At 38.5% G+C, this 16,912-nt stretch overlaps 1 protein-coding gene across 5 annotated transcripts in view; it reads right to left on the reverse strand.

Annotated features, from left to right (window-relative positions):
- DEG8 (Trypsin family protein with PDZ domain-containing protein) overlaps nucleotides 1-16,912 on the reverse strand; it is a 399,215-nt gene that overhangs the window by 325,227 nt on the left and 57,076 nt on the right. For 3 of the 5 annotated variants that reach the window (XM_089432509.1, XM_089432508.1, XM_089432510.1), the window contains one exon: nucleotides 4,129-4,256. In XM_089432509.1, coding sequence (XP_089288635.1) covers nucleotides 4,129-4,256 — 128 coding nt within the window. Of the gene's footprint in view, nucleotides 1-4,128; nucleotides 4,257-16,912 lie in introns of those variants that run through there. The other 2 variants (XM_089432511.1, XM_089432513.1) reach the window with 1 other exon arrangement.

Consider the following 16,912-nt stretch of genomic DNA (forward strand, 5'->3'; position numbering starts at 1 on the left):
ACACCATGTACTTGCTACACCAAGTATCATTGCTGCTATCATGTTGCCCATGCATCTTGTTGCACTATCACTTTGTCTATTAATATGCATTCAAACTTCATGGGTCACCTTGTTGTCGCATCTTATCATGGACTGTATTGGTTCATAGTTTAGGATCTTTGTTTGCTATATAGGATGGAAGATGGGACAGCCTTCATCATAGGCCATCAAGACAGATCTAACATCATAGGCAGCAGCATCCATGCTAGTCTAACCTTGTTTGTTGTTGACTATTAGTGACAGACTGGTTAGGGCACATACCTGTGGCCTTAATCTTCTCCAAGCTACCCCAAACAAACCTTGGAAGACTGCAGCTTGCTGAAGGTGAACTCCTCCCTTACTAGGTTGCTGCCTTAAGGGCATATGACAGCAAAACAACCCACGCTATTTCTTTGTTGTGGTGGTATGGCTTGCAGCCTACCACACAACCTTGTTGTAGCATATGGCCTCCTCCAAATGTGCCCAAACAACCAGCGTTTTACTCCTCTTCTACTCGGCCTAGCAGCGTATCCTTTCGGCCCTAGTTTCAACCTTAAGACTCACCAAACTCAGCCTCTTGTAACAGCCCTCTTCCACGTTGTTCCTTGACCCTTTTTGTTTGCGGTTAGGGCTTGTATTTGGCCTCCTCCTTGACTGCGTCTAGGGCATAGCTTGTGGCACTTGTTGGATTGCGGTTAGGGCTTGTGGAGACCTTCTCTAGACAGTGTATAGGTTTTCCTTAGACAGCCTATAGAAGGCTTCTCCTAGTAGCGTAGATAAACCCTCCTTCCAGCACTCGGTCACTTGGAGCTGAACTCCAACATCCTTCAAACCCTCGCTAACCTGTCTTCCTTGTTGCGGCTAGGGCAGCCTCCTTTCCTCCAACTTCTAGGGCTTCCTCTCCTAGATTTCTCTTCTACTAAAACCCAAAGCGAGCGGAGAGAAATCAAGAGAGAAGTGTGTGTGAAATGACTCTCAAGTCATCTCCTTTTATACTAAAACGTTGAACACATGTGGGGGCTATTTGGTTGCTGGCTGACCCTGACGAATTATCTTATAACATAAATAAATTCATAACTCCATGAATACTTATCGGAATCGGATGATCTTTATATCAATCCTACACCTCTCGATGAGAGGGATCCAAGAAAAATATCAGCTGCCATAAATAAGATGACCCACATGGAGTTTGGCCCTAGTTGCCAATTTCAACATATGGTAATGAACCATATATAGTGGCAAATTGGAGGCAACGAATAGTTAATTGTTATAACCCTCCACATATTAAAAACATAAAGGTGTTGTTTGTTATGGTTGTTAATGTTGAAAAATATAACTAGGTTCGATCTTCATATTGACATGTGTAATTATGACTTTAGGTAATTGATGTAAAGAAGAAAATAAAATTATTTTTATGTTTGAATCATGGGTTTCATGATCAAGGAATTTTATTTTATAGTTAAGGCTCCCATTGTGAACCTTTAGGGTTGGTCATCATGTCATAAAGTCTATTGAGTCAATGTCAAAATTGGAAGACCCATTTGAGCATATTATACATTGTAAAAAGCAAAGTTAATTGTGTAACAAACCCTCCAAGACCTTGTCACAAGCTCTCCCTCATGTCGGCCTTCAAAAGGAAAGGAGGATACTTCTAGGATGGTAGATCGACTTCCCCATGGCACAAATCGGCCTATTTTGATGGACAGTCCACTATATATAAAACAATGGACACCAAACGTAGGCTCACATCCAGGGAAAAACCCCTCTCTAGGGGAAAACCCAGTCAGTAACTCTTCCTTCAATAGTTTTCCAAAGATATTACAAGACTCTTGACTTTGACACAAACTTTCCTCCACACCAAGTCAGCCTTCCTCCTTTATTGCAGATGATCCTACTTGACCTGGCAGCAGCAGCAACAGTGACAACAATTTCTTCGGCCCAGCAATTTCTATCTTGCCTTGGAGACTTTGATCTTCACTGGAATACTTCAATCTTCCAGTAGAAACTTCGATCTAGGCCCAATACAACTTCTAGAGGCAGCAACATCCAGCAACAACAACTTCGACCTATACTTTGATCTGGCAGCAACAACATACGGCAATTGGCTACGACATCAACAAGAGAACTTCGATCTTCCAAACCAGGGCACAAGAGAGAGATAGAAGCACCAAAATTTCGATTTTCCCTTTTTCCTTCTCCTAGACCAAACTCGCACTTCCTTCTCTTCCTTCTATTTCGCACTTTTTCCAACTTCAAGAGATATCGAACTTGCTTTTGAGAGAGTGCTTCAAATGGAATTTGAACTACTTCATTTATAGTCCTTTGGTGAGGTCGAATAGCCCTCCTTGAGGCCGACTTGATCATCTTAAGGCCGACTTAGTGTGGAGACAACATAATTCATCTTTGGCTCAATACTAAACCTTTTTACATGATTCAAAAGCCCAAGAAGGGTCTCTTTAAAAGTACAATGACTCTATTAACTCAGAATAATCCTAGAAGTCCTCAATGGGGACTTTTACCTAAAATATGATGACCCAAGAATGAAACTATGCTTTAATAAGTCATAATAAAAATTATTTTATTTATTCTTTTGACAAGTACATTAAAAAATGACTCAAATACATTAAACAAAGACCAAACCTAGTTACATTTTCCAACAAAAGAAACACACAAAGATATGTGTGCCAATTATTTAATGCCTAGGATTATTGTTTATGTTATGATATGCAATCATGCACGTTGTAAATGTAAAGGTTAGGTAGTTAAACCACCACAACCACATTGGGGTGTGATAAATATTGCAATGAGACATGATGTAAGTGTGAGAGAGATGTATATGATACAACATTATTAATAAAAATATGTTTCTCATTTCCTCTCTACCATTGTGTTCATTTGTATCGATGCATACACCCTGAAATTTATACAAGTCAAAAGTTGTCGTAAAAATTCAAAATTGTATTAGTAGAATTAATAGATATAAAGTGAAATTTATACAAGTCAAAAGCTGTCGTAAAAATTCAAAATTGTATTAGTAGAATTAATAGACATAAAGGCCAAAGGCTAATATTAATAGAAAACCCTATTAATATTTTTTTCTTTTTCATCTAAGGTTGTGTTTCAGAACTTTTGGCCTCGTTTAAACATTATTAACAGAAGTTGTCTGTAAAATACCTGACAAGATGTGAATGTATAAGTAATATGATGAATTCTGTAGTCAGGGTTCATTGTATCAGTTATTGTAACAGCTTTCTTGTACCCAAAAAAATCACCATATAAATAAAGCATCACTGTTAATAATAACAATAATAATAAACAAACGTAAGGTCACAGCCTAGCCAAATGCCAAATTGACATATGACAATCAATAAGTAAAATAGTATGTTTGAAAGATGTCTGGTTTTATAGATCTCTTATATATATTCCTTTGTACATAGCCTTTTTTCTTTGTACATATTTTCCTTGCTAATATAGAACTATTTCCTTAAAAAAATTAAAACATTTTAGTATAGTTAGAACTTTAGTTTTGATATGTCAAGTGGGTCTAGTTTGAGTGGTTGTGAGAAAAATTGCTATCATGCCCACCTGGGTTCAAATCCCACATTGTGACATGATGCACTTCATAAGCTGTTTCTTGAAGATCATGATCATCGTGAGAATGTTGATAAAGTCTTAAACTTCTGCAAAATCCTGTCTACCCTAGGTACCAACCTCAGAATGAGGGAAAGTACTCAGCAGGTTTCCATGGGATATACTTTAGAGTAAGGGAACTCAACTCACACTATATAGGAAACAAGAGGTAAGTAGCCGGAAATAACATAAATATCTCCCAATAAGTAAACTGCCTTCTTGTGTACTACTTTGTTGCTGACTAAAAAAGCTATTCCACATTGAAACAACAAGGCAAGAATGGGAACTCATGTATGCAATGAATATGAGGTGCAATGCCAACATTATGAAGGCATCTTCGTATCTTTAATTGAAAAACAGGAAGGTCCCTTGTATCCCATTTGCATACAATATAAAATTGCAGTTCAAATAAGGCTAATCAAGTAAAAAATTTCAGACGTCAAAGAGCAAAATTAAAAACAGTGATTGAACAGTCCGAACCTGATAAGTACCTTAAGGGTGGAGCCCAATAAGAAAATATCATACTGGCAAAAAATAATCTCCGAGATGAAAATAGACTTTTTAAACAATTTGCACGATGAATATTCTCCCCAATACCTTCACATCCTCTAACAAGGAAAAGAGTATTTATATCAGATACCAGTGACCAATTTGTCAGCCTATTTTTTGTGCAAAGTGGAAAGGGCATACAGATTGACACCAGAATATCCAAATCCAAAGTTCACTTCCTAATAATGCAAAAGTTGCTTACCATTAAAACGTGGATTTCAATAAATGGTATTTTTAATACATTATAACAAAAACCTTACATGAAATGAATCTGAAAACTACTTGACTCCTATAAGAGCTAACAATCTGTTCAACTGATATTTATCAGTAAACACCATGATCCTAAAACCATCCAAAATGTTACATTATACCATATTAGTCTTAAACTAAAGTAGAAAAAGTCCAAACTGCTGCCCAAAATAATTCAATAGAGCATTGGTATGTAGCCAAGTTTCTTTGATCTGAGCATCAGTGGCCTATGTCATGTTCGACCTTCTGTCTATTTATATTTTGTAGTCTGAACCTCTAAAAAATTTAATGCCCTAAGTTGTAGAGACGTGTACAAACCTTCCTTTTCTCATTTGATTTGTCCATCAAACTCACAACCACATAAATCATCCAACTCTTGCAAAGTGACATATCCTACTGTGTGGTCAGGTTACAGCATCAGTGAGGCCTGGTGTACAGCCCATACAAGGCCAGAATTCACGTGAAACTTACAAATAAAGTGATGAGAGAGGAAAGTGCCATTGCAGGATCCTTAACCGACCAATGCAACAGAAACAGATACAGGAAAGATTGCCTCCAAATTTACGGTAAATGACTATAGACATGGTTCTTGGCCAGCGACAAGTCACTCAGTATTTGCACACACCAATACTAGTCTCAATGAAAGTTTCCCTTCAGAAAATTAATATTTTACCTTCTCACCGTATAGTTGGAAATATAGTAACCATGGTCAGTATTTTCACCAATAAAGAAAAAGGAAAATTTAATGTTTTGAATTTATACCCCCACAAGTGTCAAGTCGGCCTCCTTTTTTATCAAGTCAGCCTGGCCCCTTTGGAGGCACCTATTCGACCCCCTTTTAAGACCATAAATATGAGAGCTCTCCCTCTCATTTGGACATCGAATCATCTCGAGTTTGATCTCTGTTCCAGTGAAATTAGAAGGAAGAAAAGGACAAAAAAAAAATAGAAGGATGGAGAAAATGTGGCCTGGCACTTGTGGGAGGTCTCTCTTGTACTGGTTAGCTATTATTTTGATGTTTTTGTTTCTGGATGGATTGATGAACATTGACTCTCTCTCATAAGGAAAGATTTCTGGGTTTTCCCCTTGTGGGTTTTGCCCTGGCCTCAGACCTACTTTTCTGTGTCTCTTGTTTTATTATCTTACTGTTATTTTCTACTGCTCTTCATGTTTAATGGTTGAAATTTCCTTATGTATAACTGCTTAATGATATTGGATGTTATATGGAATTGATGCTCATAAATCATTGGAAGTAGTTATCTGTTTGAAGGAAATTGTTTCTAGTTTGTTTCTCCTAGAAAAATCAACATGGTATCAGAGCGAAGAGTTGAAGAGCAATCATGAAAAAGGCATCCGAATTTTCTCTGATCAATGGGTCGAATTCCTGTGGTACATTCCTTTGTAAAAGCACCAAGATTCTGAAGTTTATTACTGTAGAAAGAGGCCGAAGCTCAGTGGCTAATCCTTGTTGAAGAAGAGTCAAAGGTCTGTGGTATTGTTCAAACAGCAGTGGCAGAAGGAGCAGTCAGGATTGCTACAGTTGGATCTGTTTCAGTATCAGAGGGAGCACCCAGCCAGGGTGACCAGAAAGCAACTTTGGCGATGGATTCATTGAAGGAAGCCAGTTAGTTAACGGTTGAGCCAATGCATGCAGCACAACATGTGTTGAGGTACCGGCATGATACAACTGGATATGGATTGAAGTATGGCTCAAATGATGAAGTACAGTTGTAGGGATATACAGATTCAGATTGGGCAGAGAGTGTAGAAGACAGGAAGAGCACATCAAGGTGTTTCTTTAGTTTGAGTTCTACTATGATATCCTGGATAAACAGGAAGAAGACATTTGTCGCACTCAGCACTGCAGAGGTTGAGTGTATTGCAGCTAATTTGGCAAGTTGTGAAGCAGTGTGGCATCGGAAGTTGCTCATAGGATTGTTTGACCAAGTGTTGGAGACGACCGTGATGATAGGTTGAAGCACATTGAGATCAAGTACTAAGACATGGTACAGAAGGGAGCAATGAGGCTCCAGTACATTTCTACTGACGAGCAGGTTGTTGACATTCTCACAAAGCCTTTGTCCCAGATGAAGTTTGTTTACTTCAAGGACAGGCTTGGGGTAGTTGAGAATGCTTCCCTCAGTTAGAGAGAGTGTCGATGTTGTAGCATCAAGGGCAGATATTCTCCCTAGGTCAAGAGTATTGACTAGGTCAAGGATATTGACTAGGAGCCATGTAATGTGGCTAGGGAGATTGGCCAGAGAGCATCAGGGCCCAGAGTGCTCCCCCAGTCAAAAGGTTCTGACCATATTGCCAAGGGTTACTTGGCTAGTGGGTAGAGTGAGTGCCCCATAGCATCGAGCAAGTGTTTTACCATTCAAGTATCATGTGACGACATGAAGGAATGGTAAATTGGCCCAGGGTTTCACCATTGGTCAAGGATACTGACCTGGTTCCAAGTGATGACTTGGATAGTTGGTGACCCAGGACTAGTCTTGTGTTTACTCCGGTCAGGGGTACCTGACCATATCGCCAAAGGGTATTTGGCTAGTGGGTGACTAGATCCATTGCAAAGGATATATGACTAGTGGGTAACTAGATCCTTTGCATGATGTTGATGCAGGATGCTTTCCATGTGGTTCTGGAATAGAACATGAAGTGGATGGATACATTAACATAGCGGGCTCATTCAATCTTTTTTTGGGATGGAGAAATTGTTCAGCAAAGAGTACATCTGAGGAAGTGAAAGTGAATACCTCCCTAGCTAAGAGGGAGTGTTGATTTTTTTGGGTAGTTGTGGTCAATGTTCCCTAACTACATATGTCGACCCTTGAAGGAAAAAGAAAATTAAATTTAAATTATAAATTTTGGAGCACATGTAGGCCCCAAAATGACAGGTCGGCCCCACCATGCAAATGGGTGTGACCCTTGGTCAAACCCACCTCCTTTGATCACTATATATACCAATTCAGCCTCCCTCATTTCGAAAATTCAGATAACACGAAATTATTAGTGCTTCTGTTCACATGTGTAAAGGAGAGAGAAAGAAGAAGATAAAGTTTGACCAAGAAGTTTGACCAGTGTTGACCATTATTTGACCAAGTTTTCTGCCGAACTTCTGAGGCACAATTTGACTAAAATTTTGAGGCTATTTGACAAAACTTTTGAGGCGTAGTTTGATCAAAATTCTGAGGCCACTTGACCAAACTTCTAAGGCATAGTTTGAATGAAATTCTGAGGTTGTTTGACCAAACTTCTGAGTCACAATTTGACCGAAATTCTGAGGCAGTTGACCAAGTCTTCTGAGGGACAATTTGACCAAATTTCTGAGGCAGTTGACCGAGTTTTGTTCTAGGCAATTTAACGGAGTTCTAGGCAGAGTTTGACCAGGCAATTTGATTGAATCTCTAGGCAGTTTGATTGAGATTTTGGGCAGCAGGAGGCTGAATTTAGGCCTATTTGACCAAGTTTGACCTATGTGGATTTTGTGGTCAATTTGACCAAGTTTGACTAGAAAATCATATTTTACTTTCGCTTTATTGAACAATTTCTCATAGAAAAGATGGTTGGGTTTTCTCCTGATTTTGGGTATCCCAAGTGAAAATATTTGTTGTCTATTGTGCATGGCTTGTCTACTATGATCTTTAATGTTTTATTGCATTTAAAATTGAATTTTCTGAGTGCAATTGCTTAATGATGTTCTGAAATATGATAAAGAAAGATTGTATATCATTGGAAGTAATTATCAGTGGCAGAAAATTGTGCTTGTCTAAATTAGCACTAGAAAATCAACAATCCTCTTGAAGGGTCAATATCCACACCAGCAAATGCAAAGACTAGATTGGATACAAAGGAGGGGAGGTGGAGGGACAGCAGTGGTGGAAGTGATGTTGATGACATGGGGGACTACTGATAATGATCTACAGTTCTAGTATTTACCCTGTTTTGTATATGTCATTGACATTCACACCTATAGTAGTAGTGACTTAGTGAGTCAGTATCTATGTAATACATTTTGATTTTGATGAATTATTGAGAAAATTGTAGTTTGGGTTTTTTATTTCTTGTGTGTTTGTCAATTTATCGTCATTGATGTAGTACTAGTTGTATGCATGATTGAATTTGTATCATCACCATGTAAATGATTTAGCTTTTAAATTGAATCTTTGCCTATATTTATTTTGTGTGTAATTCACTAATTTGTTATATTTTTAGTTTTTTTAATATATATGTGTCTATGTGTGTGTGTAACATATAATGTGTCCTTTGTGTCCTATTCTAGGGGTCGCCATGTGATGTGTCGCAATACTTGTATTTCCATGTCCTCCCTGTCTCGTATCATCATGTCAAATGACATAGGTGGAAAAACTTGGATGTTGAAGCACACTCATTATCTAAATTCTGAGAATGGATGCTTTCAAAGTCTCAAAATGCACAAAGTCCCGTGAAAATTATCTTCCTCTGGCTGCAATTGCCATCAAAAAATAATAGTATAGTATACACGTCGAACAGACAATTGGAATGTTGTAGTGACCCAAATAATTGTAATGGTCAAGAAAACCATTGCATGGGTGATGGAATCTCCGTTCGCAATATGAAATCCAGATGATCATTGGATGAGAATGTCAATTCAATTAATGGATAAGGTTATCCAATATCATCACAATTGTGTTTAAAAAGTGTTGAATTATGTCGAAAGTAAATAATGCATCAAATTGTGCTACAAATGGTGTATGGTAATTGCAAAAGATTAACAAGTACAAGTTTACAACTATAAATAGTGATGTAGCGCTAGTGGTCAGTCAAAATTGTTTTCATTTAGGTTTAAATTCTAGCAAGTACTACCTTGTAAAACTAGAGGATGGCTACATTCTTGGATGATAGTATCGAGGAACAAGAAGGGTGAAGAAAGATAATCAAATAATACTATCATTTCAGAGTGTCTTGAAAACAAGCTAGCAACACATACCATGAGAATCTGAGATATACAAGATGTGATCACGCATATAATAATGAAACATTGATATAATCAACTAAATCAAATATCCTAAATGAGGATATTTTGCATTTTGGAGCTAAAGAGTAAGTGGCAAGCAAATTCTATATGCTATTGTTATGGTCTCTAAACAATTTTGTCCATTTTGGAAATGTTTGTGTAAACATAGCATATTTAGTGAGTGTAAAGCTTACCCTGAGTAAAGATCTACTTCAACAAGTTATCATAGAATGCAGTAATTTTCGATAGACCCACAAATTAGGCTATGTGAATACGACCTTTAGATGTAGAACATCTCAAGAAATAAGCTATTTCAAGTAAGCTTGCCCAAAGGCTAAGATCTCTCAAGGAAAATAGCATAAATGCCAAACGCTGGAAATATTTTGAGATGAACCCCCAAGGGTCACTCCAAAGAAAAAGGTAGAACGATCAAAGTTTGAAGCATTAGTAATTGTCCCTACCTCTACCTCTAAGGAAAACAACATGGATATGCGATCATATTAAAGGAACCAACACTTCTTTGCAGGTTATCAAGTCTCGAAACCCCTTACGATGGATGAAGAGGTGGCATAAATCTGAAAATTTAGACCAATAAAGGGAACCAGCCCCTTCATCCAATCCAAAGGAAGCATTGTAATTTAGTGCTACTAGAGCCTCCATGAACATTAGATCAATCAATCGAATGGAAAGAGACTAGAAAGACAAAGAAAAATAGAAAATTTTGTCAACATTCAAGATCCATGGCCAAGAGAAGCATATGTGGGTTGCATATCTTTAGAAGTTGTAAAGCAACAAGGTAAGAAATGGCCCTGCCCAATCAAGGTTTGTAATTAGTTTGTAAGGGTTAAAATTGAATATCTGACCCAAGCTTTGGGCCTGTAGGGGTCAAAATTTGAACATTAGACTCAAAAATGTGTGATTTATTTGTATACTGTGGTAGGAATATAGGCTTTTTATTTCTAAAAGAATCAAATCAGCAGTAGTAATAACAGTAAGTTAATTACAAAACCTTTTACATAGGAAATACAATTGTAAAAATACCAAAAAAAAATAGATTAACTACCTAGACAAATTCTTAGTTTTTGGGGCTACTCAAAAATTGTTTTCACCTTGTTAGGAGAACACTAGATCTTCTAGCCCCTCGATGATGCTTCATTGACATATGGATGGCTCAATTTGGGTGAATACTTGACCTTGGTTAAAGCATTGCAATTGCACTCTTACCTAGGATGATGTTACCCTAATAGGCACAATGACTAACATATTAACATCAAATTTGAACTTATACATCTGATTGTAAATCTATAGTACATGTTTGTGAATATCATTTAGGGTAAGCTCATTGTTACAATGTTTACCATTTACCATCGGTTATCCGTGGGCACATTACAGGGTTGATTGGTTAGTCAGTCCACTAACACAACATTGACAGTTCAACTTCATGTTAAATTTCCTTAACCCCGGTCACTAGCAAGTAATTTCCTATTAAATTACTTGATATTAATCAATTAAGTCGCAACGTACTGAATGAAATGCACAGTTGAGATTTTAGATAGTAAATAAAATAAATTCAGTGAAAACAAAATTAGACACCAATTTCATACATGCACACAAGATGTTTTTTCCCTTCCAAATATTTTGTTCATTAAATAATATCTTGATTCTCGGCATACAAGAGCTTTCCCAAACTAAGAAATAAATTTCCTACTGGGGAAAATACAAATTACAGCAAAACCTAGTAATTTTCTAATTGAAGAAAACCCCTACTACATTGTCCATACAACCTACCCCCGACTTGTACTGCTCTGCCCACAACTTGTGTTGTTATCCTATGTGTTGTGCAGTTGCTCACGCATCCATACAACATGCCCGCAATCTCCACAATGCCTCCCACAACCTCTATTGTTTACCCATAGTTATACGGTACTCATAAGGCCTTTTTATTGCCCACTTGGCTGTTGTATGGTCGAGTCTTCTCCTCTTGTTGCTACTGCTTGCCCTCTCCTCCTTTGGACTTAGTATCTAGATGAAAGTCCTTAATATTTGTTGAGATCTCCTTGAATCATTGTCCTTTGTGACTCAAACACTTAATGTTTCTTATTGTGTCTTTCTCCTTCACCTAGCCTTGCTTTTATAATCTTGTGTTATTAATCAAATCGATAATCCTAATCTCCAAATGATCTGGATTTATGAAGGAACAAAATGAAATACAGATTTAAACATCAACACAGAGATACAGTGAAACAGAACTTCAATTAATAAATAGCAAATGCTAAAAATTATTTACATGCATAATGAAAACAAACTAGCTTGGGTGATGGTAGCTTATCTCTGAGAAAAGATGTGACAACTACATGTCTTCTGAACTAAGTTACAATGATGCTCTGAGGCCTTTTTATCATGAAGAAACAATGAGAAACCCTAAACATCCAAAACCCTAACCCTAGAAGATGAAGCGCCAAAAGCTTGTGGCCCTGATGGGGTTAGTTAGAACGTCCACTTCTCGGGGTCATAACTTTGGCATACGACCTCCATTTGGCATGCACGATAGTCCGTTAGAATGGTTTATCTGAGGACAACAAATTTCAACTGCAAACGTAAGTCTTTAACTAAGGTTTGCCCGTTTCCCCAAAAAACGCCATTTAGAGCCTCAAAACGACTTCGGAAGTTCAGGACCTGAAAAACTGCCAAAATAGAACATTGTCAAAATAGCAAACTGTGCTGGAAAATAGGAAACTGAAAGGAAACAGTGTTGGGGGTCCAAGTGGAATAGGCTGGTGGCCACTAATATCCACCTGGATCAGTCCTCCCCCCTTAGGAAGCAATGGTCCCCATTGCGTTTAGTGCCTCTATGAGATGGGGAAACTTCTGCTAAACTTGGTCCCTAGTGAGCCACTTGCCTTGGTGCAAGAGTCAGCCGGCTTTGATAACCTGATATAACTAGATCCTTTGTTAGAGAGTGTTCTTAAGTTGTGTGTCCATGATTTGATCAGTTGTGCCTTGTTCAATGCAATCTAGGTTGAACTTTGTTGGTCCTAGTTGCTCAGCAATGTCTGATGTGTCCAATAATGGTGGAAAGTATGGCTGAAGGTGGTCCACATTGAATATTGGGTGCAGGCCAAGGAATGGAGGGATACTTAGCTCGAAAGAGTTGCCACCCATAGTCTTGGTGATGGTGTAAGGCCCATATTAGAGTTGTCGAAGCTTCTGATAGGCTCTGGCAAGGCATTCCTTCTGCAAATGCAACCAAACCTTGTCACCCACTTGAAACTTATGTGGCACCCAATGTTGATCATGATGTTGTTTATACTTATTATTGGCTTTATCCAGGATTCATGAACCTGCTGGCAAATGTGCTAAATCCATTCAATAAACTTGATGGCCTTGTCAGCTTCGGATTGAACATGTGCAGATTATATCTGTGTAGTTGTAAGAGGCATTGCAACATCAATGGGACACAATGGTTGAAATTTCAGACCCACCAGAAAGAGGTTATGGCCAGTCGAGCTATGGAGAGCTCTATTGTGGTTGTGTTGGACATAAGGAAGACTCTCATCCCATGTTTGTGGATGCTTAGAGTTGTATATGCGTAGTATGTGCAATGTCATCTTGTTGACAACCTTTGTTTGGCCATCAGTCTAGAGGTGGAATGCAGTCAACTTTAGTTGAGGTTGGTGTCCAATAATGACCAGAGCCTTGACCAGAATGCACTTAGGAACCTGCTACCTCAATCTGATATAATGGTCAACGGGATCCCAAAATGTACCCACACTCGTTCGAAGAAGAGTTTGGCAATGGCTTCTGCTATGATACTCTTCTTGCAGGCAACCAATATGGCCATTTTAGAAAATCTATCAGCGACAATAAATACACAGTCATTACCATGCTTGGTAGAAGGAAAGCCAGACATATAGTCCATGGAGATGTATTGCCAAGGTCGGCTAGGAGTAGGCAGAGGAGTATACAAGCCTCGCTTCTTAATGGTTGGCTTGGCAATGGTACACGCAGTGCAGGGTCTGATATATTTTCCAAAATCTTGTTGGAGCTTTGGCAAATAAAAATACTTCTGCAATACTGCCACTGTCTTTTCCACACCTGAGTCTTGCAACTCGGCTATAATGCGCCTCCCAAATCATCTTGGCACGCTCGCTTGAAGGAACACAAAGATGTCCCAGATAGCACAATAATCTATCTTAGAGGTGGAAGTCTGAAACAGGCTTTCCAGCCATCAACATCTTGTAGGTGGCAGTGAATTCCGAGTCATTTTCATATAGTTGCGGCCATCCAGAGGTATCATGCCCACAAGAGTTGATAATTGTGCTTAGTGCCACAATCGAAGGCTGACTAAGGCAGTCTACGACGTGATTGCTGCTAGCCTTCTTATATTTAATGTTCAAATGGAATTGCTGCAGGTATGTGGACCATTTTTTATAGCAATCATTATAAAACTCCCCCTGTGTCTACATAAATTCAAGGGGTCAGTGATCCGTGTGGATGATTGTCTCCTTCCCCAGAATATAATGTTTCCATTGTTAGCAGGCCTACACAATGGAATACATTTCCTTATCATAGGTGGGGTACCTTTGAACAATATCAGAGAGTGTGTCACTGTGATATGCCACTGGATCCCTTACTGAGTGAGGAATGCACCAATAGCATTATTGAGGCATTTGTCTCAATCTCAGGTGGTTGTTGCAGGTTTGGCAAGGTGAGGACTAGTGCAAAGCAAAGGTGGTGTTTTAGTTAAATGAATGTCTTTTGTTGTGACTCAGACCAAAAAAACTTTGTTTTCGCTTCGCCCTTAGTAACTTGACTCAAGGACCAAGTGATATGAGAGAACCCCAACATGAATCTCTGATAGAAATTGGCAAGGCCCAAGAAGCTGCGAAGCTCTATTAGAGTTGTTGGGGTTGGCCAATCCCGAATGACTTGGATCTTAGTTGGATCCACATGCACGCCTTGCTCATCAATTATGTAGCCCAGATATTGGACCTGATCCGTGCGAAAGGAACGTTTCTCATAGCTTGTGTTGGCGCAGGGTTTGAAGGACCTGTCGAATATGTTGCAAGTGCTCTGCCCAACTCTCGCTGAAAATGCGAAGATCATCCAGATATACAACCATGAACAAGTTGGTGAAAGGTCGCAAGATGTCATCCATCAACCTCATAAAAGTTGTAGGGGCATTTGTCAACCCGAAAGGGCATGACCAACCACTCAAAGAGGCCCTCCTTGGACTTGAAGGCAGTCTTCCATACACCCGTGAGTTCTATTGGAACTTGGTGATAGTAGGACTTCAAATCAATCTTGTTGAAGTACTTAGCGCCCTTGAGTTGATCAAGAAGGTCATCATGCCAGCAGATTGGGTACCTGTTCATGACAATGATTTTATTCAATGCCTGATAATCAATGCAAAGTCTCTAGTCTCCATCTTTCTTTTGTACGAGTACAATTGGGCTCCCAAAAACTGCCAAAAATAGAAAATTGCCGATTTTGATTTTTGGTAGCATCGAATGTGCTCTAGCCATGAAAATTGGTGGAGAGGCTAAAGCACATGAGATCTCCAAGACCCTCAAAAGCCGATTTTTCAAATGACAGTAACAAAAAATGAGGAAAAAATGAATAATTGGACAAATTTATAAATTTTTCCAAAGTCAAAATAAGTGAAATTTTGACATGGAAATTATGCGAAGAGTCAAAGACGATGTGGTAATTATGTGGGGCCCACCACATGAAGCCACAACTCGAGTCAAAAGCACAAGCAAAGTCAAAGTTCCAAGTGGCAAGTCAAATGGAAGTCAAAAGTACCACGTTGGTTGCATGAAATATCACGTATGGCTAAAAATCAAACTTGATTTAATTCAAACATATTAGATTTGATATATGTTTCATATGCCAAAGTCTAAATTTAAAAGAGGTGTGAGTGGGTTATGGACCCCACCTCACCCTCCTACTCTATGCATGACCAACAAAATTAAAATGCACATGCCATAAAAAGGAATCCACACAATAGGGAAAAGTCACCGTAGGTATGGTTGATTTGTTTGGGATCTTATTAAGATATTTGGGGAGATATGTCTCCACCAAGATTTACACGTATCAAGCAGACAACATCTATAACAGTGAACGCACAATTACAGGGAGCCTACACACACTTTACACTCAGCCAAACAACATTTACGCACAGCAGTTTGTTGGAGCAGCATTGGCACTTATGATAGGTGTCACATACATGAGTTTAGTTGTGGAGAATTTGATGGGAGCTTGCTCCCCTATCACCTGTGATCATCTACACTTGCCAGCAATCAAGGAATACACCAATGTTGCACTAATCGCGATATTATCATATAATCGCAATAATTTCAAAGAAAAGATAAAATCGCGCGTAGTAATCGGAATTATTTTTTTTGCCCGATTTTTTCAATAATTATCACGAGAGGCTCGAGTAGCGCGTGTTTAAAGGGAAAAACGTGATTTTTTTTTTATTTCATTTGGACAGCAGAGGGCCTCGTGGGGTTTGAAGACTTCGAATGTTGGAGGTTTGGAGATTTTGCCATTTTGGAGCTAAATCAACAACCTAGAGGAGAAAATCGAAGAGTGAGCTAAGGAGGAGATAGATTATCTCCATAAAAACGGTATGGGCACCAATGTTTTTTGTTTTCATTGTTTTGTAACTTTGTTTTTGTTTTTTTCAATATTTTTGGTTGGGTTTGGAATGGGATTTTTGACATTTGTCCAGTGTAATTTTTTTTTAGTTTTTTTGGTTGGGTTTGGAATGGGGTTTTTGACATTTGTCCAATGTATTGGTTTTTTAGTTTTTTTGGTTGGGTTTGGAATGGGGTTTCTTAAATTGTATGTAAATTTTTTTTAGTTTTTATACAATGTAAATAGTAAAATACTAAATTGTAAGTTTGTAACTTGTAAATATTAAATTGTAATCCTTATTTTCCCATAGGTTCACCAAAACACCATTCAAGTTTTCAACTTCAAAGTTCAAAATCAAACATGCCAAGGAAATTGGACCCTTTCTGGGAATTTGGTGAACCTAATGCTCCAAATGATAGACTAAACTTGACTTGCAAGTTGTGTGGGCACGATATGTTCGGGGGGTGTACAAATTGAAGTATCACCTTGCAAAAATACTTGGATTTGATGTAGGGCCTTGCAAAATACAAATCCTGAACTCATCCAAAGAGCCATGAAAGCATTGGAAACTTTAGACCACAATAGAGAGGCCAAAGAAGAAAGGAAGAGGCAACTAAAAAAGTCAGCTAAACAAGCAAGTGCCACTGGTTCTATTGCAGCATCAACCAATCTGGTAGCTGCCTCATCATTTTTTGTTCCTCGAACCACACCTGGTTCACAGCCATCTATCAGTTCAATGCTAAAAAAACTGAGAAAGAACAAGCTGACAAGTTGTTGGCAAAATTTCTCCTTTGGAGTGATATTCCTTTCAGCATTGTAAGGAATAAT

This window comes from Pinus tabuliformis, chromosome 5_1 (genome assembly GCF_031772625.1).
Source record: "Pinus tabuliformis cultivar Carrire ecotype Pingquan chromosome 5_1, CPIR1, whole genome shotgun sequence".
NCBI lineage: Eukaryota > Viridiplantae > Streptophyta > Pinopsida > Pinales > Pinaceae > Pinus > Pinus tabuliformis.